Below are 25433 nucleotides of genomic sequence, written 5' to 3' on the forward strand. Positions count from 1 at the left end.
CGGAGATATGCAGTGGGTGCAGGTAGATAAGAGAGAGAGCGCGTCCACGATGCGCGCGCGCATGTGTGTACGCAGGAATCGGGCGAGGATAAGGAAGAGTATAGTAGTGAGAGGAAGAGGTGAGGGAGACAAGGGGGGGGTACCTGAGAGCAAGGACAGGAAAGGGAAGGAGGCGATGGGGATGCAGCAGGCAAAGAGCGAGAGAAGACAATGGATGCGTCAGACGCACCGCCTTATGTCGCACGCTTGCATATATTGGGCGTTTGTCTCTTGCAGAAGATGCAAACCGAATAAGGGTTACTCGGCGCATCCCTGCGCGGTTTGTGTGCGTGTGTGTGGGGGGGAGTGTGGAGTGAGGAGCGAGGACACGACAAAGAATGTCTAACGGTCTCTGATGGATTTGAAACGTGCCTTTGCCGTGTGCGATGTACGCATCCTTCTTCCTTCCCCTCGTTTTAGTCCGGTTATAAAATTGCAGAAAGAAATGCACAAGAGGTAGGCAAAACAAAAGGCAAACAACACAAACACGGGGGGGGGGGAGAGCGGATTGCCCATCAGCCCCATTCGCCAAACAGAGGGCCGGGAAAAAAAAAGTGCAAGGGGTCCGTCCCGTGAGTGAATACTTGTGACAATCACATGGACCACACACACACACACACACACGCAGCTGGCGGCACGCCTTTCCTCTCTTTCGTTCGCTGCGCCTCTCCGTACTGGTGCTTCTACAGTCGGATGTGGGGAGAAGGAAGAGCTGCCTAAATCGACACCAATGAGGAAAGGCGTGGACAAACAAATCAGTGGAGACAGGAGGGGGGGGAGGGAGGGCAGGAAAGGCGGACCAAGTAAAAGAAACACGGAAGCAACCCCACACACACTCACTAGCGGTAGCGTGCAAGATTGCCGCACTCTTCCCCTCTTTCTGTCCTTACCGCTTATTTCTTGCCCTTCGCCCCTCGTCACAATTCACTTGGCACCTGCCGTGCTCTTCGCAAGCTCCCATACGAACTCGTCGTGCAGCTGCTGGAACTCGCGCCTGCTCCGATCGCTGAGCCCAGCGAGCGTCCCGGCTGACGCCTTCTGGGATACCGTGGTGCTGCTTATTTGTTGCTGCTGTATTTTGTCATCGATTTTATCAATCCCTAGACTTGCCATCGTCGCATGTGCGTTTCTCTGAATGACGGCCCAGGTCTCCTTGTGATTTTGGCACCACTCCAGAAGCTGCACTGTGTAGGCTCCCGGACTCAGCTCGCTACCCTCCCCTTCCCAGAGCTTCACGCTAGAGCCAAAGTTCGAACTCCGAGCCCCACGCTCCACGCCGCCTGTGCTCATGTTTGCATCCATGAGCGTATCACCCAGACAGCGGTCCGATAGCGCGATCGGTGAAAAGTGCGTGCCTGGGACTGAGGGGGTCTGCACGGTGGACATCACGCTTGCCTTACTGCTCAGCAGTTCCTCCAAAACAGACGCGTCTTTACTGTCGCCCAGGAGTGCGTGCAGCTCCCGCAGCCGAGCCGAGTCGGCACCCACCAGCCGCTGGATCAGCGTCACGAGTAGCTCCACCTCGTTCACTTTGTTCTCTCTGATGCTGTCGGAGAGGTGCAGAAGCAAAACAGTGATTGAAAAAGCGTTGTCGACGTTCATGTCAATGAGATGGTTCAGTGAGTGCTTGCGCAGCCTCAAGAATCTTCGAGACTCGCGCAGGATGTAAAAGGCGAGGTTGTCGCGGATTGTCAGAAGGTTACTGCTGTTTTTCATTCTACGTCGCACCTGCATGCTGCTGGAGACAGAGATGTTCGTGATGGCGATGATGATGGCTACACCAAGCGCCGAGGGAAACGGATGCAAGGCGGTATGCACGTCCTTGAAAAGTGAGTTCAGGTTCCGTATGACGTTGCCGGCATTCTCAAGAAGCTCACCGTTCTTCTGGACGGAGAAGTGGCGCGTCACCTCCTCGAGAACGATACGCACGAGACGCGGCGGATGCTCGCCATCACGGATTGAACGGATCTGCGCTCGCTCATTCATGGAGATGTCCAGGATGACCATCTTTCGTATAATCGCGCGAGATCGCTGCGTCACCTCAGCCACAAATTCACTGCGGTCGTGGTGCAGGCGGTAAAGGGCCGCCTCGATTGGTTGCAGCGCCGCTGGAGAGAGGGGGTGCTCTACACCCCCCACCGCTGGCGTGATCACCATCGCCTCTGGCACCGAGGACGGTGCCCGCGAAATCGTCCACGCGGTGCCACTCAGATCCACCGGGCGATCGAAGAAGACGCTAACCGCCGCCCACAACCCACCAAGCCACGGTATGTCCATTACCTTCAGCGCATGCTTCGGCCACTCGATTACCTTCTCCAGGTAGTTCAGCACCTCAATCACCACGCGCTCATCATCCATTTGCGCAAATCCCGTGTTCATGCCCGAAAACCCGCTTTCGTTTCGCTGCAGGGACGACATAGATTGCTCACTTACTGTTGTCAAGTGGTCTCCTGAGGTACCTGGAGTGTTGCTGCCGCAGGCCGCCGTACCCGTCGCTGCAGCAGCTGGGTTGATCACCGGCGACGTGTAGAGCAGCCGGTGCACCAGCGTACGAATGAGGTAGTCCAGTGCAGACAGAACCGTCTTCAGGGCCAGCGGAAGGTGCAGGTTGTGGTAGTGCCTTCCCTTGTTCAGGAGTATGATCTCACCAAAGTCATCGCTGACTCTTCCATAGTCGTGCGTGTGCTCGAAGCTGTATCCACGGCGCGTTCCCAGTTGGTTCACTATGATGGAGGGTGTGTGTCCCAGATAGTCGGCGGTGCGCCGTTGCACACGTCCCTGTCGCAGCAGTCCAGCTCTTGTCACGCTGGCCGACGAACCACCACCACCACCATTGGAGAATAGTGACGAGCTGGAGTCGCGCTGTTTTTGCCTGTGCAGGATGTGTGCAGTGGCCATCAGCCGTGCGGTAATGCTGTCTGCTTCTGGCCTCTTCTCTCGGTGGCGCCGGAACTCATCGAAGGCGACTCGGAAGAGCGCGTCAAAGGTGCGAATGCCAAGCGGAATGTCGGTGCGCGGCGCCGTGAGGGCGAGGGACAGGATGTCAAATCCGTCATTTTTTTTGAAAAACTTCATGCAGCTCTTCAGTGGCAGCAAAAGGGAGAGCAGCCCAAGCGCCAACACGCGTATCGCCTCGCTGGAGTGGTTCTCCCCATTGACGAGCAGTAACATGAGCGCGATGCCCCGGCCCTTGAAACACTCTTGGATCATCTCACACATTGCGGTTTCCTCTTGAGCAATGTCGAAGAGCATGCGCAGCACCCACACCTTCGCTGTGTCGGCTGAGGGACTGACGGTGCTTGGCGTCAAAAGAAACAAAAGCACTCGGCGCAGCTCTGCCTCACTCCGACACAGCTTCTCAATCAGCATCACGACAGACTTGATGCACTCCTTAGGGAGGTGAAGGGACACATTGAGGATGCACTGGAACCGCGCCGAGTTCTCTTGGAACATCTCCGTGTTTTCCTTTACAAGAAGACAGTCGCTGAGCTCGCGCAAGATGATGTTTGTAGCGTTTGCATCCTGCGCTACGGCGTTGCACGTCGACGACGTCAGCGACGCCAAAGTCGACGCTGCGGCGCTTTCATCGCCGGAATCTATGCCATCACCGCTGACGCAAACCTGGTGACGCGCAACGCCGTTGCCACAGGCACCTGCCCGCAGCACGCAGTGAAGCAGGATGTCAAAAACGCACTGCGTGCAAGCGTGACGGTGCAGGACTTTGCCTCCACCACGCGGCGTCACGGACTGCAACAGCAGTGACGCAAACTCTGGAAACGTTGTCTTCCACGACAGCACCTCAGCGCGCAGTCGGTCCAGGTAGCTCTTTTGTATGAGCTGCGTTAACTGCTCCGTTGTCCACAGCTGCATGGATGTCGACAGGAAACTCAGGCTGAGCTTTGCAACGTTCATGTAGACTGCTGGGTTCTGGATGGAAGCTGTCCGCCGCCCCTTGAGCACATCAAGCACCCATTCGGCCACCTTGCTCGGCGCAAGGATTTCTTCCGTATCCGTTGGTACGTACAGCTCGATGCGGGACCACCGGAACTCCGCGGATCTCTTCGCAATCATGTCGTTCTGCTGCAGCGACGACGGTGCGGACGGCGACCGCGCATCGGATCCGGGACTGGGGTTCTCGTTTTCAAAAAAGGGTCTGATAAAAGAAGCGCAGTCTCTAGAGGGGTCATAGAAAGCGGGTCCAGCGGCGTGGAGCTTCGCAATCTCCTTCTCCGACAACGTGGCGGATACGTTCATGCCCGACACAAAACCCAAGAGCCCTGGTAGCTGCGCGGCCCCGCCCATGGTGAGCATTATGGAATGTTTTTCCTTCGGATATGGGACGTCGTGCACACCCTCGAGGCGCTGGCCGTTCACGTACACGTTCAGAGCAACGCCGTGATTCACCACCACGTGTGTCCAGGTGGAGGCAACAAACAAGCCATCGTTTAATATCTTCTCAGCCGGCTCTTCGCCCGCTTTATTCACCCGAACCGCTATCGCGCACTGCCGTCCGTCGGCGACGACCAGCAAGCTCACCCGTGTATCGTTCTGATCCATAAAAGAGTAAAGGCAGCTGCCGCCGGTGCACACGCTCGTTGGAAATATCCACGCCGTGAACGTGTATCCACTGCCTCTGGGGAATATCTGCTTCAGCCGCCAACTCACGTAGCCGTCACCAGGGAAGAAGAGTAGGGGGTGCGGAATGAAGGCACGTCCGAGGCCGTAGAGAAGACTCTCGATAATGTCGACGTCTGTCTGCGACGACGGTATCGAGCACATGTCCTTAATGCCCTGCATTAGTAACTCCATGGTCGCCCTCGAGAAAACTGTGGAAGTCAGGGTGTTGAGGAGGCAGAAGGTGAGCTGAGTTGTGTTCACGTTCAGGGTGTTGGCCGGAGTGAGGTTCAGAGTCTGCGTCGGCGTGGCCTCTGTTGGGGTGGTACATGCTTCGCCGCCACGGAAGTGCAGCGTGACCTGCTGGGACATGGGAAAGACGCTTGGATGGTTGCAGTTGATCAGAGCCGTGATGGTGTGCAGAAAATGGTGCTTAGTCAACAGCACGGCGTTGCGCGGGTTCGCGACACATAACAGTGTCAGCGTCGAGATGGTGCTGCGGTACAGGGCCTCCGCCGAGGCGTGGCGCGTGTTCAGCAGCAGTAGCACCGCCTTGAGAATTTCGACTCCTTCCAGGGTGACAGTGCACGGAAAGAGAGCGGAAGCGAGGCGCCACGCGGCCGATGAGCTGCTCGACAGGTACGTCTCCCAGTCCGCAGGGATCGGCTTGAACTGGTACCGACCGGCGCTGTAAAGGTTCATCCCCGAGCCGACGCTGGCAACGGTGGTTGCACTCGAAGAGGATGCGGTTGCACGCGCTGCTGGGCGACCATTGGTCGTGTCGGAAAGGGCAACCACTTGATCACTCTCCCCCTTGCTCCCGCTGCCGCTTCCAGAAATGGACGCCATCACCATAGACCGATGCATCGTAAAGCTGTCCGCCGTGCATAGCTCTATTAGGCCTTCAAGCAGCTCTGCTCGCCAGTATTCCAGCGGCTCCAGCGTGGCGGATACTAGTGAGCGAGGCGACAGCGACAGGGAGAGAACCGTGTGCATCTGAGAGATCTTCGAAGCAACTTTAACCCAAACCTCTACGTACTTTCCACCGAATTGTTGCACCAAATATGTTTTGAGCGCGGGCCGCGCGCGATAAACACCAGCCACAACTGCCAGGAACACAACACAGGTTGTGAGGCCAAGGCTGGTGTTGCTGGCAGGCACACTCGAGGAGACCTTCACAGGCGATGCAACCACAGTATTGCTGTTATCAACCCCACTGGCGGCCAGCATCAAGGGAGACTTTCTCTCTTCATTGCTCTTTAAATCTGGTGTGTTCGCAGGTTGCATTGCTGTGGAGGTGGGTCTGCGTGGTGTGGATGACCCCAATAGACCCTCCGACTCAAGGCTTTCCTCGGGTTCGCACGACGTCGTCCGAGATGTGGCGGTGGTGCAAAGTGCGGTAGCCGAGTCCTGAACTGTGAGTGAGTACACCGTGTCAAACAAGCAGTCGATCAGCGACGAGAGGTGCGCTGCTGTTTGTGCGTCCCTGTCCATCCTGAGCCGGTCGTAAAAACGGAGCTGGACCTTATGAAGTACCTCTACCACGAGGGACGCAAGGAGGATTTGAAGGACGTTGCCGTTGTAGTCCTGCGGAGGACTGCGCAAGACGTCAGTGGAGACAAGCATGAAGTCGCTGAGCAGCTTCTGTTCTGACGAAGAAACTTCGACGATGGCGTTCGCGCAGCAGTCACGCAGCTTCTGCGTGAGCATGACGTTGCGGTAGAGCTGCACAAGGGTGGCAACCAGCCTCTTTTCCAGGTAGAGGCTCACGGCTTCCTCTGCGTTGCAGGAATACATAAACGCTTGAGCAACCTCAAGATTCGCTATGAGAGCCGACTCGCTCAGAGGCCTCAACGCTTCGTCTTGAACGCTGCTTACAGCCTCTCCAGCCGCTCCCGCCGCCGGCGTTTCGATGGCAGCAGCGCTCAGAGTCGACTGCAGCTCCAGCTCCCGGACAAGGTCATCCACCCACCTCTCCAAGGTAGTCGTGTTCACTATGGTATTGGTCTTACATGATGTGAAGATCACTTGGGAGTCAGCTGAGAGTGTGTCGCGTACAGACCAGGACTCAGTGCTGCCCATCATCCGGCGAACAGCTCCGACCGCCTGGTGAGCCAAGTCGAAGAAGTTCTCTTTTGAAATCATGCGTCGCATTGTTTCGCCTGTTTCGTTTTTTGCGTGGTTCAACTCTCTTCTGTTTTCTCGTGTGTGTGTGTGTGTGTGTTGCGTGTGGCTCATAAAGATGCCTCTCTGTGCACCCACACTGTTGGCGAGTCAGCCAAGGCGAGGGAAGAGGCGAGGCGAAGAAAAAAAGGCGTCAACACGTACCCCCGAAACAACGGTGAAAAAAGGGGGGGAGGGGGAGGGAACGGTGTGTCGTGTGCGTTCAATCCCGTGACACAGCCCAACGGAGAGTGAGGAGGGGAGATCAAAAGCGTGTATGTATGTTTGTTTGTTTTTTTTTTTTGGGGGGGGGGATATTTCTTGAAAAGAGGCAAAGGGCAGAGTGAGCGGGAGGACCGCGTAAGGCGCGGGTGCACACGAGCGGGCGGCCTAAAAAGAAAAGCGGTGCTGTTATAAATCTAGGATGTGTAGAAAAAACAGAGAGACCCCTCACCCCCTCCCCCAAAAAAACACTGAGAAAATAATACAAGCACAGAGAAAGAAGAGGATATGGCGCGGGCAGACGGGCAAAGTGTTTGTGTGTGTGTGTGTGTGTGTGAATACTTGTACGTCCACGCGCAGAATAAGAAGAACCGAGCACGCAGAGTGAGAGAGTACTTCCATGCACGGTTACACCACTACAGAAGGGGGTTGTAAGGCCAGGATACAACAACAACAACAGGAGCGGCAATCCAAAAAAAGAAAATCACTAGCACCACCAGATGATGAGCATAACAACAGTGGCAATAACAAAAACAGAAGCACGGCGTGTAGGGGGGGGAGGGGGTACCTGGGAGGCGAAATATAAGGAGGAGGGAAGGGACTGTGGTATGAGAGAAAACGAGCAAAGAACCAAAGACAGGCAGATGCGGAGTGTCGGTGTGTGTGTGTTGGGGGAGGGGGAGGGGGAAAAAGAAAAGAGATGTGTTATTCACAACAAACACTGCATATGCTCAGGAACGTGTGTGTTTTTACGTGCTTATGACCTCCTACACCGAAATATACATCTCTTTCTTTATATGTACGTCTCCTCTGTGTGATGTGAAAGTACTTCTCCCGTGTTCCTCAACACAAAGAATGGGTTTGCGATGCTCGCTGTTATCTAGATGAGTTCTGTAATTTTTTTGGTTTGTTGCTGTGGTGTACGAGTGTGTGTGTGTGTGTGTGTACGCGCTCAGCGGTGGCTATGCTACTCCCCGCAAGAGGGGGGGTTGGGGTTCAAAGAGTCGGGGAAGGGGCGGGGGGGGGGGGGAGAGTGAGGAGCTGAGAAAGAGGCGTGTGAGTGAAGGAAACCACCTAAAAGACACAGACCGTTGGACTGCCTACGAGCGGTGGCCACACACACACACAAATAAAAATATATATAAAAACAACCCCAGAGAGCGAAAGATGACCAAGCGAGGAAAAAAGGGGTGGGGATAATGTGTCACAGCGATGTTTCAAATGTATATCGCATGCATACATGCATGTGTTTGTGTATGTGTTTGTGCGCTTCACACTCCTGCGTTGACGTGTAGAGACGTTTGTGCAGACCCAAGGAGGAGAGAATGAAAGGAAGGTAGGCATAGAATGGAGCCATAGTGCATGCATCACGCGGGAGCAGTGATGCAGAGTGAATGAATGAGGTCAGCTGATGCAAAGCAGGGGCTACAAGCAGGACTAGAGCTTAGAATTCATGGACTCCAAAGCTGGCACGCACAAGCGCTCGTGAAAGCTGATCTGAGCCCCCTTTTACATAACGGCTACTTGTCAATGATATCGCTGCAGCGCTGCCCGCGGGACGAGACACGGAACTAAATTTTGTGCAAGGGGAGCGCATCTCTGCAGCACACTTTTATAATACCCCCTCTTTTTTTTTCACTGGGAGACGAAAAAATATATAAAAAAAAATACGCTGTGACATTAGGAATAGGCAGGCCTGTCATGCAGACATACACACACGTATGTACACGCCAGACGCTCACGCAGTATCAAAGCCAAACTCTTAGAGCATCAAGTAAGGGGAAAAACGATAAATAGCGCAATCAAAACGTTTGGGTGTGTGTCTGGGGGGGAGGGAGGGAGGGGAGTAACGCAAATGGCACAGGAAAAAACGACCAGAAACGCTGGCATTCAAAACAATAGAATAGGACTCGCCTCCCGAAATCCTTTCCCTCGCCCCTCATGCATTCCCTTCACACCTGCTACAATTTTTTGTTTGCTTGTTTGTTTGTTCTCATTTTTTTTGTTGTTCGGAAACGGTAGAGGGTGAGGATAGGGAGACTTGGAAAAGGAAGGGAAAGCGGGGGGGGGGGGGGGGGGGGGGGGGGCTGGGGAAGTCCGTAAAGGGTCTGTGAAACAAAATTTCGCGGCGTAATGCGTGGTGGCGCAGAGGCGTGTGGGAACGTTGGAGGCAATAAAGGAGAGCTTTTTTATACAGCCTTGCGCACACCCGAATGGGGTCTCTCTCTCACCCACTCGCTTTACTCTGCCATCTCGCCACGTAGTTCTTTTTTTCGTGAAGAGGGGATCTATATATATATATATATGACTTGTTGGGCCTGTCGGTCCGTTTGTTTCGTTATGTGTGTGCGCTACGCATGTGCACATCTACTGCACGGGGCAACAAAAATAATCCATGTGAAAAGAGGGAGGAGGGGGGGGGGGAGGGGCGGCGGCAATAGATAAAAGAGGGGGCAAGAAGGTGCTCTAGAGTATGATGCAGCACTTCGGTACCTTCTCCTTCGCTACTGGCGCATGCTTTGCGACTGATGAGCGACCGGAGGCCATCGAAAGACTTCGATGCGTTGTGGGCGGCTCACGCCCAAAGTACTCTGGTTGCACCGATTGGGATTTCTGCGAGTCCCCCCCTCCGCGTGCGCCGATGCGAACCTCAGCGCTATGACCCTGGTTAAGACAAGGTTTGCCGCCCTCCTCCGCCCCCTCGTGGGGCGGTGCTTCCGCAGCTGCAGTTGCAGAGGCAACAGGCTGGGGAAGGCAATGCGGCATCAGTGGTATGATGGTGGAAGACTTCGGGGAAAGCGCCTCGCGCCGCACTTTTTCTGTAGACTGGTGTATCGACAACTGCACATCCAAGTCCACCGTGATGGTTGTATGAGTGTGCTCAAGCGAATCGTGCTGGTTGGACAGGCCTCCGCAGAGCTCCGAACACATCTCACTGGCCGAGCGCATCTCTTTGGCCTTCAGAGAGGAATCGCACTTATGGACCGCGGAGAAACTAGAGTAATGACCCTGCTTCTGTGCACCCCCCTCTTTTACCGCGGCTGCTGCAGATGGTAGAGCTTCACATCCCCGTCTTTTGGGGGCGCCTGTCTCCTCCTCTTTCGGGTGCGGTTTACAGTCCTCTGGCTGAGGGTTTATCTGTCTTGCGTGAGACTGGCGTGCGACCTGGACGCGCTTCTGCCGATGTCGTTGTTGCAAAGCAGATGCCTGAGGGCCGGCGCGAAAAGTGACGCCAGCGGCGGTTTTGCTGGCTGAGTGATGCATCGTCCGGGATTGTTTCGTGGATACCCTGGTGTCGGCCACGGATAACTGCTTCTCCTGCTCACGTTGCCGCGGATGCTCCAACCGCGATTGTGATCGAGACACCGACTGCTGACCTTCACACGCGTCAATAAGGACAGCTGCCAAGTCGTTCAACTGAACATGCCCGCAGTTCGTCGGATCTAGCAGCTCCATAATGGCGTTGAGCTCGCCTTCAGTTATGTTGGCGGAACCGCTGGTGAGGAGGAGGTAGAGATCGCGACAGCTAATAATCTCGCACCCGCGCGGATCTATATTATCTACCATCTTGTAGATCAGCGACCGCCCGAGCTGGTTTGTGTGCGCAACATCCTCGCAGAACTGCAGAAAGGCTGCGAAGGTCACGACACCAGCCGCAGCGCCCTCCACTGTCGTAATGAACCGAAAGACTGCTGAAGAGGTGGGGTAATAACCCACTTCCCGTGCAGCCACAGCCAAGAAGTGGGTGGGGATGTACAGCTCCGATATCCCACCGGGGGCGGTGGCGGTGACAGCTTGTGCGTCGGACGTGTCCACCGCGAAGAGATGAAACACCGAATTCACCCGTTCCACGTTTACAGGAGTCATAGTGGTAATGTAAGGGCGGCTATTACGTGTTACAGAGCTGGGGGAGGGGGGAGGGGGGGGGGGTGGGGGTAGATCCGTAAATCCCGTAGGCGAGTGTTGTCACTAGCCACTACTGGTGGACACCTTTTTTTTGAATATGTCGGGCTGCTTTCCAGGTCGATTGTCGCACACACGCAGGCACAAAGACAAAACGTCCCATATCAAAGCAAAAAATAAAAATAAACAGAAAAACACGATAGCGGCAAGTGTGCAAGAGCAACAGGTGACAGATGGACAATAGAGAGGAGCGTCAAGGGGGGAGACGGGGAACATGATAGTTGACAGCACCGGTGAAGGAAAAAGAAAAGGTAGCACCACCCACGCGTTCGTGTGTGTCTGTGTGCGCGCCGTCCATGAGAGATGTTGTCAGAGAGACGAGGCGTCTCGGTACAAAAAAAAAGGACAGAAGTGTCTCCTGCCCTTTCCCGCACTCACACCCTTGCGATCGCCTGTATATGTGTGAGTTCATCAGGTGCAGAGGTGGCCCTCCTCCCCCCACACCCCCACACCACACAGACTTGCTTTCTCCGTGATCGGGAGTGGCACCAATAGGAAGAAAATCTGAAAAAGATAAAATGAAAAAAAAAGGGCGGACGGAGAAAACCATTGGTCCGCTCAATACGATGACAGAGACTCAACGTATACGTGTTGATCTAAGGTGTATCATTTACAGAACTCTGCATCGGAGGCAAGCAGCGTGTTCCCGACTGACCCCACGCGTGGGCATACAAAAACTAAGAAAGCAGCGGTTGTCACCGATAATGTTTATATTTTGCTATTCCTAGTGTTGTAGCGGAAGGATGCTTCGAGTCACCAGCCCCCCCTCTCTATATACGCGCGCATCAATATACGTGCCAAGCCTCGCGGCAGTACCCCCTCTCTCTCTCCCCCATCACCACCACCACCCAACACGGAAAAAAAAAGAACAGCACTAAATCCGGTTTTATGAATTCCGCATGAACATAATCGATAGAACGGGCGGGTCCGATTCGGGGGCGGAGGGGGGCGGGTGGGGCTGGGTGGGGGAGTACTCGCAGAGAACTTTACGCTTTCTTTCTCTTTCCTTCGCTCTCCCCATCCCCCTTTTTAAATGTTCTATAACTCTGCGCATCATAGCAGCAGTTGGCGATGCCGTTGCAGCTCCTGGTCCCGCACGCGGACTGCCTCCTGCAAACCTAGCAGCTGCTCCGACTGGTGACGAATTGTGTTCTCTTTCTTGGTGACAGTCACGAGAACGCGTTCATTGATCTGACTAAGCTCTGCGTGATGGCGCTGCTCCAAGGTCTTCATATCCACCTCGAACTCAGACTTCAGGCGAGCCACCTCCTGCGTCGTGGCGTCGTGGCGCTGTTGTAGCTCCCACACCTCTTTAACGTGGCGAGTTTCGAACTCATGCAGCTTCTTTTGCCATTCGTGGTCGAGGATGCTCATGCGCTTTGTGTACTCGGAGCGCACTTTTTCCTCAATAGCGCTTATGTTCTGCTCCGAGAGGTTCGCCATGTCCTGAATCCTGTGCAGCTCTTCGGCTTTGCTACGGTTGGCCTCGAGGGCGGCGCTTAGCTGCTCCTGGACAAGGTCCAACTCTACCTGGAGCCTTTCCTTCTCCCGTGTCACTTGAATGTAGCGCTCCCGCAGCATTCCATCACTACCCCGAGCAGATTCCAGGGCGCGCAGGTGCTCTTCCTCGAGCCGTTGCACCACCTTGGTCACTGCCGCATCGCGCTCCAGCTCACACTTCTTGCGCAGCTCGGCTTCCTTTGCTTCTAAATAGCACCGGCTTACCTCCTGTGCATCTTTCTCGCGGTTCGAGAACTCTAGCATCATCTTCTCTTTTAGATGCGTCATGCGCTCGTTAACCTCGCCCGTGATGCGCTCAACCTCGATTGTCACAGCCTCGTGGAAGGAGGCCTGCTCCGCTGTTTTTGCGCTCTGCAGGCGCAACACCTCCTTCCCAAGACGTTCAATTTCACGTTGGAGTGTGAGCTTCTGGTCCTCGTAATGGTGCTCCAGCTGCTCACGCTTGCGTTGCTCAAGACGGCGCTCCTCCTCGAGCTGCCGATGAATGCGCTCGCTCTCATCGCGGAGGCGGTCTCGCACAGCGTCCTGCTCGCGACTAAGGAGATCATCTGCCTCCCGTCGCAGCTTTGACTTCAACTCCTCCACCGAGGCATCCTTGGCGGCGATGACCTCGTCGCGTTGGCGCAATTCATTCTCGTACTCCTCGCGAAGACGTGCCTTCTCGGCCTTGTGCCTGTTCAGCAACAGCACAATATCCGGCTCGAGAGACTGCAGCGTCGATTCCTTGATGCGCTTCGCCTCGGCCAGACGCCACTTTTCTCGGCTCGATTTTTCCTGCGCGACCCACTTGGCGCGCATAGACGACATGGCAGCGGTATTCGTCGTCTCCATTCGCCGAATATACTCGGCATGCTTTGTCACCTCGCTCTGCAGCTGCGCTGTGAGGGCGTCCACCTGGCGCGTCAGATCCTCCTTTGCTTTTTGAAGCCTTTCGCTTTCTGCCTTGGCGCGCTTGCGCTCCTGGGCCTGCGATTTACGTATCTCGTCCACTTCTCCCTGGACGGACTCCCGCATCTCCTCCTTGCGATGTGCTTCCTCAGCACGCCACTGCTGAAGGCGGCTTCGAAGCTCGGCATTGTCGTGGCGAAGCTGCTCATTTTCAAATTGCATGTCTTCAATGCGCTTTTTGATGCCGAGATACGTGTTCTGGGCAGAATCGCCGCCGCTGCCTGTAATCCACGGCACTACTATATCTGAAACACCAACGGATGGCGTCAATGCGGGTTGCCGCGGTGGGGTTTGGCGGCACGCCACCGTATCGTTCGGTGTTGCAGTAATGGATGATGGTCTGGGCGAGCTGGCAGTAACATGCTGCAGCATCGACGACGTCAGCGGCACAGCGCTGGAGAGGCTGGTTGTAAGTGTGCAGTCTTGCTCGTTAGGCCCCTCGTAGTGCGGCTTTGCAGCATTGTTGAGATAAGATAGAATGTTGGCCACCTTTGCCTCATTCATCTCGCGAATGTCTGAGCAGCAGCTGCCCGTGTCCCCAGGGACGCGACTCGGCTGTGAAGTGCTGCAGTGCATGTTTGGTCACCGCAGACACAAGCACCACAAGGGGCCGGCTAAAAGGAATAAGCAGAGGGATCTCTCAAAAAGAAAATGGAGAGGAGGGAGGGAGGGAAGAGCGACCGGTCTTGATTAGTCCAGGGAGAACCGCGAGAGGCAACAACACTCGTCGTTGCTCGAGTCACTCTCTCGCTGCCGTCGAAACGAGACTCGATGGTACACACTCAGAAAAAATTTGAGTAAAAATTATATAGATTAGTTGGTGTATGAGTACGTTTGGGGAAGGCACATGTTATGTCTATAAGTGTATGTGTAGATCTATTGTGCAAGGCGAGCTCTGCAGATATACTTATCTGATCCCCCCTCGCCCTGTCTCCACAAGGCCCGTCTCTCTCTCCCCTCACCAAGCGTACAGGCGCGGAGAAGGCCGTTGGGAGCCGGTGAGTCTGTGTTTATGTTTGCCCTCCCCTTTTTGTTTGTGTCGATCAGACTAATGAATCTCGCGGTCGACTGTTGATGTCCCCGATCGCTGATGTTTTCTCCGAGGTTACACAGAAGAGGAGAAAAAAAAAGGTTCCCTGCACGTACGTGTGTGTGTGTGTGTGTGTGTGTGTATTACGAGTGTGGGGGGAGGAGGAGGGGGGAGAAGGGGAGAAGGGGAGAGTGGGAGGCGAAGAATAAAAGGAGGTTACAAATGACCACAAGGGGGGTTGTGGCTCATCAAGTCAGTCGAAGGAGGCGTGCCATGTAAAAGAAAAATAATAGAAAACACAAGCAGCGCTTTCGGCGCCACAAGGAAACGAAAAGTTTGTTGCGAGAAGCTGGAGTAGAGGATGCAACACGTGTGGACAGATTAAATCGAGCATACAACCCCCCTCCCCTCTTCTCCTCCCCCCCGCCGCCGCCCCTTCATTAGGCCGCAGGGGCACCACTATGATCCCTCCCTCAGATACCAGATTTTGGTGAGGGAGGAGGGGGGGGGGTGATGAGCAGGCATAAAGCGAAAAGAATCGCTATATCGAGTTGCTTCCCCGTTTGCATGGCTGTGGAATTCGTGTATGTGTGTGTGTGTGTGTATCCCGCTCGCTCCCTCGGCAAACGTGCAGAAGAGTTGTGCAATGCAGGGAGGGGGGGGGGGGCAAAAAGCTTTCATGTGTCTATCGACCAGCCACATATATATATATATATATATATACACGTGGAGTTTTGCACAACCCTCATCGTAACGGTGAACCACCTTCTCCTCGAAGATCTGCGATGTTGCCCAGAAGCCGCAGGGTTGGTCGACCATGTGGGCAGCTCCACGGTTGATCTAGCTCGCCGAGTCGCTCGAGAATGAGCTTCATGCGCTTCGCTGGGAGGGGGGTTCCGATCATGATACTGCTGCGGCACGCTTTTGTAGCCATCGAGTGCCACACCGCACGAAGGGGCTTTGTGATGGTGCCGTACAGCACAATTTGCTGCACCAGCTCCATCACATCTGACGCGCACACCACATCGTATGGCAACACCGGCAGTGAGTAAACCAGCAGCTTTGTATCATCGCCCCCCCGACCCACCTTGAAGCCGTGATGCTGAAGCGCCACCTTGTGCTCCACTGCGAGGTCCACCTCATGCGTGCTCATGGTTACTGACACTGGCATAACCAAGGGCTGTGGTGTTGCTTCGTACGCGCGCACGAGTCGCTCGTAGTTATACTTCTCATCCGATGCGTGCTGGTCGACAACGAACACGTCGCCGTTAGGGAGCATCGAAATGATGAAGCCATGGTTGAACTGTCCAATCACTCGCATCTCCCTGAAGGAGTTTTTGTTGAAGTAGCGGTTCAGGTCAGCCTCTGTCTGGGCATCGAGAGTGCGGGAGGAAGGCCGGCCACGCTTTGTCGCTGACGCAGGTAACGCAGCCGCGTCGGCTGCATCCGCAGAAAAAGGAGTCCGCAGAAGCTCGTCAAGAGCTGGATATGTGAGATGATCACAGCCACCCCCGCTACGCCGCTGGGCGTCCTTGTCCACGAACAGCTTGACGTTGATTGCCATAGAGTCGGTGTGCGGGCATTGCGCGTTGACAGCCAGGTCATCGCCGCCGCAGCAGTCTGCTGGGCCAGTGACCTCCGCCGTTGACGTGAGTGCCAGCGAGTCAGTGCTTTCTCTCTTGCATTTGACAGTGCTGCCGTCACCTTCGTCGTGGTGCTCGCCGTCTTCTCCGTCACTGGGAATGCTGGATGACGAGGAGAGCAGCAATTTTGGCGTGGACTCGGCCTCCTCGCCCTCGCCGTCCATGCGGTGGCCGTCGTCGTCGTCGTCGTCGTCGTCGCACAGGAAGCTCCCGAACTTCGGAAAGTCAATCGTGGAGAGCCCATCCGAGCTACCGTTGACGCCGCCACTCGCGCCTGCCTCCTCCGTCTTTGACCGTTTAAAGATGAACTGAGTAAAGGACGTGGCCGAAACCGGTGTGCGGGTTATCTTGGTTAGCTCCGAGGCACGCAGATCAGCGGCGCGCGTCTGCGCGATACGCTGGCCACGATCCAGCTCGACCTCCTCCGAGGCCAATCCAAACTCTTGCAGCGCGCACTGGTACACCTCATCTGCCAGGCGTTCCTCCTGTGCAAGCAGAACCTTGCGCTTGTTGGGGGTAAGATTGACATCGTACTGAAGTGAGGCGTTTGTCTTTACTTGAAGAAAGAAGGCGACGTGCAGCCGCTGGGAGGCGTTCGGGAGGCACTGGAGGAACGCTTCGTTGAGGGCCCTCCCCAAGCGCGGCAAGTCAACGAGGCGCCCGTCAAGGGCGAACACCTGATGGTCGCCGCTTAGTCGCCCACCGCCGTTTGTCTTCGATACGAGTCCGCTAATGGTGCCAAATGACAAGTTCCAGTGGACGCGCTGCATGTGTGAGGTGCAGAGACCACCGTACGCCTCCGTCGCGCTGCGGATAGCGTCACCCGAGCCCGTGAGTGAAACAAGAGTCGTGACAGTCGATGCAGGGGTTTCCTGGTGCCGCATCAGAAGACGGATGTGCGGGTGCGACACAGCGTACTGCTTTATTGTGCCGGCCACCTTGCTGAGCTGCTTGCGGCAGCTCTTCACGTACTCGCGGTGTCGCACAGGGAGACACTTGAAAAGATTTCTCGCAGTGACAGTTGTGCCGCACACCTCGCGCAGCTGTACCGCCTCCAGGCGAGACGTGTGCAATACACGATCATACGAGAGACGGACAGTGAGGTTACCCGTGTCGGCGCTGCGCGTTTCTATCGTTACGTCGCTCATGTGAGCCAAAGAGTGTAGCGCTTCCCCGCGAAAGCCCAGTGACGGATCAGAGCCGTCGCTCAAATCCCCTGCCACCGGCGTGCGTTCGGCTTGGCTAGTGTGTCCATCATCGTCGTTTTCATTAGTGGCGCTCGCAGAACTGCAACCGTGGAGACCATCCTGTTGCTGCTTTGTGGTAGCGCGACTCGATAGCAGGGGTGTGCTCGCACCATCCTTGAGTTTGCCTGTCGTGGTATCCACAACGCCACCCATCGGTATACCTGTGCCGTCATCCTCCACGACGATCTCATCGAGGCCATAGTTGATGAGTCGGATGGTGACCGTCTCCGCCTTCGCGTCCAAAGAATTCTCCAACAGCTCCTTCACAACGCTTGTAAGATCGGTAATCACCTGCCCTGCAGCGATTTTGCGCGCGCTCACGCTATCCAGACGGGTGATCATCACGGATGAAAAAAAAATGTGTGTAGGCGACGATACGAATTGCACCTTTGAGTCAGATGACGGAGCACACACGTTTGTTGACACCACATCGAGTGATGTGTGAACTACCCGTAAATATATATATGTTTTGTTTTTGTGAGGGGAGGAGGGAGGGAAGTGGGGGGAAGGGTGAGGGTCGATCGTGACTCGCGCAAGAGAGGGGCAATTGGGGGAAGACGTACCTAGAAGAGGACTGATGGCACCAAGGGAGGGGGGGGGGAGGGAGAGCGGCTTAGCCGCGTGTGACGTTGAGATGATCAACGAAAAAGGGAAAGGGCGCGCATGTGACTATGCTCTTACCTTTGCAATGTATGCGTCTCAGTAGGTGTGTGTTGTGTTTTTTTGGCACAGCCTGGCAGGTTCAACACTACACGTCTCGCAGCAAAAGAGAAAAATTGTGTCTATATGTGTATACAAACACAAAGGAAGAGAGCTTGGAAGACAAGCCAAATGACCTCTCCCTTGTAGATTGCGATGAGGCGGGATTGGCAATGCTGAATAGGGCAGGTGCGCAGATACGAGTATCTGTGAGGGGAGAGGGGGGAGGGGAGTCAGCACGAAGGGAAAAAGGGACAAGGAAGAGATAGAGGAGGGTTGGGTGTTGATCATGTCACACAAGGAGGAGGGGGGGGACAATAAGTCTCCCCCAGGTGTGTAGTTGGTGCGGATGCGAAAAGACCCCTCCACCCAAATACCTTCACACACACACACACACACACATGAAAAAAAAAAGTTGCGCAGCGCTGGACCGTTTCACCTGGACGCTGGCGACTTTTTTCCTTCCCCTGACCGGTGGGGGACACACGGCACAGAAAAGAGAGACATGACGCAGTCTGAGTCCCCTCCCCTCTCCGCTCCGCCCCGCCCCTCTCCACCCCCCGCCCCTCCCCTTCCTCAGGTGCACGGCACCTTCTTTACAAAACCAACTGCTCAGTGGTGACAATTAACCGAATAGACAGGTCGAGAAGAGATGTGTCGAGACGCATCAGATCTCTCGTCCGTCTCCGTCTTCGTCTGAGGGAAGGAAGGGGGGAGGGGAAAGAAACAGTTTGAGGGGCAGGTGGTCGTCTCAATTAGGTGTGCTCCATTCGGTGTGCATTTTTAAATTGTTTTTATATGTTTTTTTTTCCGAAAAAAAAAACGCGTGTAACCAACGAAAGAAAATAAGAAAATAAGCACACGCACCTGAGAAAACAGTAAAGACAAAACACACACACACACACGCACGAACACACCGGCGATGGATGAGCGCACGTCAGGAATCACGTACACCTCTGCACACATCATAACACGCATGTGTTTTCACTGGGGTTCCATCGAGCTCGGTGACGGGTCTAGTCCATCTGCTGCATGGCCTTGTCCGTGGCAGTGATCTTGCCCTTGCCCTTGTCGGACTTGGTCGAGCGATCCTTGCGTTCCAGGATGGCCTTGCGGTGGTGCGTCAGCTTCATCTTCGTGATCTCAACGTTGGAAGGGTGGATGCCGACGGCCACGGTGGACCCGTTTGCCTTCTCGCGGTTCACCTTATCGATGTGGATGACCCACTTGAGGCGGTAGCACGCGGTCACCTTACCCTCGCGGCCCTTGAAGGTGCCGCGCTTCACGATGACCTCGTCGTCCTTGCGCACGGGCATGGCGCGGACGTTGTACTTGGCGCGAAGCTCCTTGGAGAGCGGGGCGCTCATGAGCACACGGCGCACATGGCTTGGCGCCTGAAAGTGCGCACGGCGGGCCTTGCGGCGGGAACCACACTTGATGCTCACCATCTTCTCAGACTGCGAACACCGAAATAGCATAATGAAGAAATAGGGCGAGTGACAACGGGCGGGAATATAAAACGTTGCCGCGACATGCGCGTACGAATGTGTGCGCGTGTGTGTACGTTTATGTGTGATGGGTAACAAAAAAGGGGGGGGGGAGAGGAGGATCGTTTGTGGGTGGTTGCATTTGGAGGGACAGAGAGCATCGTCCGAGGGACATCAGGAGGACGTGAGATGACGATGCCAAATGAGCGGTCAAAGGGTGGAGGAATGAGGAGGGAAGAATGGGGGAGGGGAGGGGAGGGGGGGGAGGGCACATCACTCACATACCAGCACAACCCTTTGCTTCACTGTGACGCCGGACCGAGAGGATGATGTAGAGACGAGGCGAGTTGCGTTTTTTTTTTCTGATGTGTGGCATTGGTGGTTTTCACACACACACACACACATACACAATCTATAAGGCGGGTGGGGGAAGGGGTTGCAGTGTAAAGAGAAAGAATAATGTAGCCTTGATTGAACCAAGGTGCGTTCTCGCAAAGTCATGGGAAGCAACATTCCATATCAAAGAGGTGCCCCACACTCACCCCCACACGCCCATCTACCCCACTTTTTTTTTTTGCAAGGAGGCACACATCGCTTTACTTGTTGTTGTTGCTGCTTTGCTTGCACGCACTTACCCCCCCCCCTCTAACACACACACACACACACACACACACAGATGAGTTTCTGCCGCATCCTTCTCATATGCGAGATGGAAAAGTAGAGTGGAGAGGACTGTAGGCGCTGGCCCTGATACCACGGCTATAACCACGTTGACGGGCCTCCTGTGGGGTGCTGAAGCTATTCAGGGAAGGGGTGTTGTGGCGATTCGGGGAGACGTTGTAGTACATATCGCTGTAAGCGTGATCGGCGACGGGAGTGTCACACAGCCCTGTCACACCCGTCGAATCATCGCTATAGAGGCCGGCGTTGCGATTTAGCACAATGGTATTGCCGGCTTGGGCAGATGGCGGAGCCACACCGCCACCCCCGTATACAGTGCTACCGCCAACGCCCGGGTAGCTCATGACGTCTAGCTCGCGCTGCGCAGCGGCGATACCCCGAGTGGAGTAATGGGCATCAAAAAGCGCTGAAAAATTCCAGTTGAATTTAATGAATCGAACCATAAGGAAAAACCACACGCGCAGCGCTGAGTAGATGAAGGACACACACGTAAAGATGTAGTTGAAGCCCATAATGGCTACAGAAAAATGGACTTGGAACACAATGAACGTTTCGAGAATGAAGAGAGGCAAATCGCTGAAGAAAAGATTTATAATGATACCGTAGATGCGGCGCCGCCTCGCTACCTCCTCGGGCTCTGGGAAGCGCCATGCCCACATATAGAAGACCGAGGCACCAAAGAAGTAGAAGACGCAGCTCACAACCACCAAAGAGAGGTACGCCACCTTTACGTCTCTCCCCAGCTTGGACCCCGGCGTGCGCACCCACGACAGGTAGTTCACGACGCTGAAGATTGAATGCAGAAAGTGAATCGAAAATGTAAATAACGTCATACAGCGAGAAGTGCCACCCAGGCGGTCAATAATCTGTGGGTTCATGTTATGGCCCCCCCTTTTTTTCACATCATGTGAAGGAGATTAGGAGAGAGAAAGGGGGCGGAAGCCACGTGCGTCCCTCGTGAAGAGCAATACGGTGCGGAACAAAGAGAGAGACTCACGCGCATACGCACGGGGCCGCCAAATCCTTTGAAGTTGTAGAGTGCAGTCAATGTGAAACGCGGTGATAAAAAAAACATTAGAAAAAAATAAAGGGGGTGGAAGAGAGAGGTGGGCGGCCGCTTTGTCGAGAAGTGATGTGTGTTTCCCTCCTCCCCTTTAACGTGGCTCTCCTCCAATGGGGAAGGGGGGGGAGGGGGGGGTTGCATCCATTAGTATTGTGGTTTCATTTGCGCTCTCAAAGCCCTTGCGCCGCCCCCTCCTCTTCCTCCTCCTCCTCCCCCCCCCTCGGCGGGGGGGGAGGGGGTGCGGAGAAAACAAAAACGAAAACAAAATGGGCGAGCAGAAAAACATTCATCAAGCACCTGAACCACGTCGAAAGTGAGGTTCGGCGCAAGGGAGGAGGGAGAAAATGCCACATATTCAGTACAGCAGAAGCTTGGTCCGGTGCCGCTAGACAGCGCACGTTGAGTCACACTTTTATCGCAACATCTCCAAAGCAACCCCTCGCAGTACTTTCGTTTTGTTGTTGTTCCTTTTCCCCACGTGTCAGCGCAACCTCTCTATATATCTCAACGTATGTTCAAGACACGTCTATGCAAAAAAAAAAAAGATGCAAGTCGCTTGACCCACCTATTTTATATATGTATAGGCACACATTGGAAAAGCAGCACACCAGCGAAAAACGGAGTCAAGTACACATGCACCAGCACCAATGCATATGGGTGGTGCGCCTACTATCTCAAGCCAGAGGCAGCCAGCTTTGCCTTGCTCGCGAGAACAGAAGCGTGCACCTGCTCAAACGACTGTTCCGCAGCCGCCACCGATACCTGCAGCTTCTGATCGGCGCCGCGCAAGCTCTCTACCTCACTTTGAAGCCTATTCAGCTCCGCTTCTTGCTGGTCAATTACTTTGGCAGTGCTTTTCACGTTCTCCATGAGCATTGTGCGCTTCTGGCGGGCTTTTCCCTCTGCATCCTGCGCCGCTAAGAGCAGACGGCGTAGTTCACTCACTTTCGCCTGCATCAGGCGAATCTCCATAGTTGGTTCCGACAACCGGTGCTGTTGTCCCTCGAAGGATGACAACGTGGAGCTACTGCCACCGCCGCCGTCCCCGCGTGCACCTCGCTGCTGAATCCCATTGTCACCACGCCCATCGTGTGAAGTGCCACGATGACTCAGAGCGCTGGATTTGAGATTTCTCTGCTGCTGCTGCTGCTGCCGATGGGCCACCTTCCACATGGGATTCCCCGGCGCCTGGGAAAGAGAAGCCCCGTTGAAGTGTGAGAGACGCGGCAGCACGTCGCGCAGCAGCTGGCCTAAACTGTCGTCTTCACCCTGTTGGTCGTCTCTACTTGCCTCGCAGATGGGATTGCCGCGGATGTCGAGGTGGCGCAGCGATACCAGCGGCTGCAAGGCGCAAAGTGTGTCTCTGCTCTCCAGTTGGTTCCGAGCCACGTGAAGGTGCGTAATGTGCAATAAAGCACCGAGAGGAGTTAACGACTCGATGGTGTTATTCTCTACATTGAGATGCGTCAGCGATTTGGGAAGGTCGCGGAGAGCTGAGGTGCTCAGGTGGTTATGCCCAGCCTCCAGCACCTGAAGTCGCGGTGTGTACTCGGCCAGGTCACACAGGTGTGTCAATTGATTGTGTGCGATGCTGAGCCGCACCAGCGTTGGTGGCATACTCTGGCTGTTTAGCTGGGTTAAGGAGTTGTACGAGAGATCTAAAATCGTAAGCCCCTTCAAGACTTCCCCGCCAGTGAAGAGGTGGAGAGAGTTGTACGACAGGTTCAAGAGGCGAATGGCAGGAAGCGCAGACAGCGGCCGTGCCGCACCAGCGGTGCTACCCTCATCTTTTGACGACGTCGATGAATCGCTCCTCGGTGCCTTCACAGAGGCTTCTATCAGTGTCGACCACGCCTTGGCGGCATCAAAAGCGAAAAGTCCGCGGTTCGAGAAGTCCAAGTCCATCCCGATTGGTGATGTCTTTATGCGCTAAAGTCTCTTCTCGTACGTACACATCTGTATGTGTATGGATGTGGGAGGACGGCGAGTGGACAGTGTGAGAGGTGTGGGAGTTATGCGCACACGATGCAAACTGAAAAAAGCTGCAATGCCTTCTAAGCTCAAGTGCTGGATGGAGCACAAATAAGAATCAAGCGGTGCCAGAGAGTAAAAGAGGGGCATTAGCAGTAATTAGAGTAGAAGGCGCCACACCCATCCCCGTACTTCTCTTTCGCAGGCCGGTGCCGCGATCGAGGGGCAAGGAGGAGGAAGAGGAGGGGAGGGGAGGCGCTCATAGCATACACACACGAAGAATCAAACCCGAGCCAGTGCAGAAGACCACTCGTTTAGGATAATTTTTTTTTGGGGGGGATCGTATCACGGTCACGGTCAAATGTGTCACCTTTTTGAACGTTGCCGAAACCCGTCTCCGACCTCCCACTCCCTCCCTCCCTCCCTCTCCCTCAACACGTGTCCACCCCACTGCTGGGAAAGAGTTTGGACTCTCTCATCACCCTTCTTTCCCACTTCTATAAGCCCCCTCAAGCGGCCGATTTTCTCAACAACGCACCGCATGGGAGACAATGGGGAGGAAAGAGGCGGGGAATAAGTAGTCTGTCTCTGTGTGTGGGCGCGCGCGCGAAAGCGTGTTTTTTCTTTCTTTCTTGTTTGTTCGCTCATAGATGAAGCTGATTAGACCTTAAACGTAGTTCACCGTCACAACGCGACACCCCCTCCTCCTCCTCCTCCCCGCTCGGAGCCTTCTCTCTTCCCGCATGCGTGCACACATGCCACCGCACTCATTACGGGTATGGCGCATCGTGCCTTGGGAGGGGGTTGGGGGTTACCGATGAAATAGGAGATGGTGACGCGCTTATTCGTAATGGATGCAAAGGAAAAGGAGCACACCGTGCGTGTGTGTATGTGTGCTCCGATGACCCGAGCACATACATCAACAACAATGCTGAGTGATATCAGCTGCAGTTTGTCTTAGCTTGATTTTTTCCACACATTCACGGCATTGCTGCCGAGGCAAGTGACTAGTGTTGAGGGCGGCAGATTCGGCCCTGCAAAGGATGGGTCGGGTTTGATGGCGCACGACACTCCAAAGTACGAGTCCATCAGCATGAGCGCCGACACACCACTCGCGCACAGCTGACCGAACCGCACAGTGGAGATCTCATCAGGGCTGAGAGCCATCAACAGCAGCACCAGCATCTGGTGGTGCGCGTCGACGCAACCGCCCTCGTAAATCTGATCGAACAAAAGCTGCGCAGCACGCTTGCCGACGTCCTCGGGTGATTCCCTCGGCATGGCAACCGACTCTTGGGAGATGACACAGAGCTTGCTGGTCGTTTCGGCGACTAATACAACGCCGTAGCCGCTCACGTGGTCGTTCCGGTTCGTTTTGCTGTTGTCAACATCCGTCACCACATACACATCGGGCAACACGTGGAGCAACTCCCCTTTGGCTGCAGTAGCGGTTCGCTGCGGCAGGTCACTTGCGGTCCGCGATGCGAAGGCAATACCGCGAATGCGCCGCACCCGCCCGCGCTCTTTGGCCGTGACACTGTTGAGGCGTCGGATGGCCTTGACGTCTAGCTCTACAGCACCACCGCCACCCGGGGCTGCGCCGCGGCGAATGATCCGCAGGCTAGCTTGCACCCCAAACAGCTGCACCCACCGTAAGGTGACAGTGCGCACCGTATCCACAGAGAGGTCGAGCTCGCCTTGTGTGGCGCCTACAAAAGTAATGCGCGAGTCGAATTTCGCAAACGGCAGCAGCAACAGCGCCGCCTCAATCACATACGTCACGCAACGCAGCGAGGGCACCTCGTGCGAAAAAGTACCCCCCAAGATCATACCGGGCGTGAACTGCAACGTGGTGTTGTGCTCGGTGCATTGCAGGGAGGATCCGCTCGTGACGCGGTCGATGAACTTTAGAAAATTTGCTTCATGTGCCTGAATACCCATCGGGTCCTCGTCATTATGGATGTTAGTGACGCGCACCGGGCGTTTAGAGAGAATGCTACACACGATGTGGTGTCGTAGCAGGCTGCTACCCTCAAAGTGCAGCATTGCAGACAGCGCAACGTGGAGAGGGATGTGGGCAAGGCAATGTATGTGGGATGGGGAATGAAGTGACTACTAAAGCGGCGCGACGTCCCTCTATTA

The 25433-nt window shown here is 55.1% G+C and overlaps 8 protein-coding genes across 8 annotated transcripts; all 8 read right to left on the reverse strand.

The window, feature by feature from the left end:
* Positions 1-963: 963 nt before the first annotated feature.
* Positions 964-6807, reverse strand: JKF63_01150 (uncharacterized protein; the record flags this gene model as incomplete). Its single annotated transcript, XM_067897198.1, has 1 exon — positions 964-6807. One exon carries the CDS (start codon positions 6805-6807, stop codon positions 964-966), a length of 5844 nt encoding a protein of 1947 aa, XP_067753355.1.
* Positions 6808-9504: 2697 nt separating this feature from the next.
* On the reverse strand, positions 9505-10905 carry JKF63_01151 (uncharacterized protein; the record flags this gene model as incomplete). The annotated part of the gene is made up of 1 exon (XM_067897199.1): positions 9505-10905. One exon carries the CDS (start codon positions 10903-10905, stop codon positions 9505-9507), a length of 1401 nt encoding a protein of 466 aa, XP_067753356.1.
* Positions 10906-12054: 1149 nt separating this feature from the next.
* JKF63_01152 (uncharacterized protein) lies at positions 12055-14046 on the reverse strand (the record flags this gene model as incomplete). The annotated part of the gene is made up of 1 exon (XM_067897200.1): positions 12055-14046. One exon carries the CDS (start codon positions 14044-14046, stop codon positions 12055-12057), a length of 1992 nt encoding a protein of 663 aa, XP_067753357.1.
* Positions 14047-15245: 1199 nt separating this feature from the next.
* Positions 15246-17732, reverse strand: JKF63_01153 (uncharacterized protein; the record flags this gene model as incomplete). The annotated part of the gene is made up of 1 exon (XM_067897201.1): positions 15246-17732. The coding sequence occupies one exon, from the start codon at positions 17730-17732 to the stop codon at positions 15246-15248; it is 2487 nt and encodes an 828-aa protein (XP_067753358.1).
* Positions 17733-19105: 1373 nt separating this feature from the next.
* JKF63_01154 (uncharacterized protein) lies at positions 19106-19567 on the reverse strand (the record flags this gene model as incomplete). Its single annotated transcript, XM_067897202.1, has 1 exon — positions 19106-19567. The coding sequence occupies one exon, from the start codon at positions 19565-19567 to the stop codon at positions 19106-19108; it is 462 nt and encodes a 153-aa protein (XP_067753359.1).
* Positions 19568-20274: 707 nt separating this feature from the next.
* On the reverse strand, positions 20275-21135 carry JKF63_01155 (uncharacterized protein; the record flags this gene model as incomplete). The annotated part of the gene is made up of 1 exon (XM_067897203.1): positions 20275-21135. One exon carries the CDS (start codon positions 21133-21135, stop codon positions 20275-20277), a length of 861 nt encoding a protein of 286 aa, XP_067753360.1.
* An 854-nt stretch (positions 21136-21989) lies between these two features.
* JKF63_01156 (uncharacterized protein) lies at positions 21990-23225 on the reverse strand (the record flags this gene model as incomplete). Its single annotated transcript, XM_067897204.1, has 1 exon — positions 21990-23225. One exon carries the CDS (start codon positions 23223-23225, stop codon positions 21990-21992), a length of 1236 nt encoding a protein of 411 aa, XP_067753361.1.
* A 1023-nt stretch (positions 23226-24248) lies between these two features.
* On the reverse strand, positions 24249-25337 carry JKF63_01157 (uncharacterized protein; the record flags this gene model as incomplete). Its single annotated transcript, XM_067897205.1, has 1 exon — positions 24249-25337. The coding sequence occupies one exon, from the start codon at positions 25335-25337 to the stop codon at positions 24249-24251; it is 1089 nt and encodes a 362-aa protein (XP_067753362.1).
* Positions 25338-25433: the final 96 nt, after the last annotated feature.

Source organism: Porcisia hertigi, chromosome 35 (genome assembly GCF_017918235.1).
Source record: "Porcisia hertigi strain C119 chromosome 35, whole genome shotgun sequence".
Taxonomy (NCBI): domain Eukaryota; phylum Euglenozoa; class Kinetoplastea; order Trypanosomatida; family Trypanosomatidae; genus Porcisia; species Porcisia hertigi.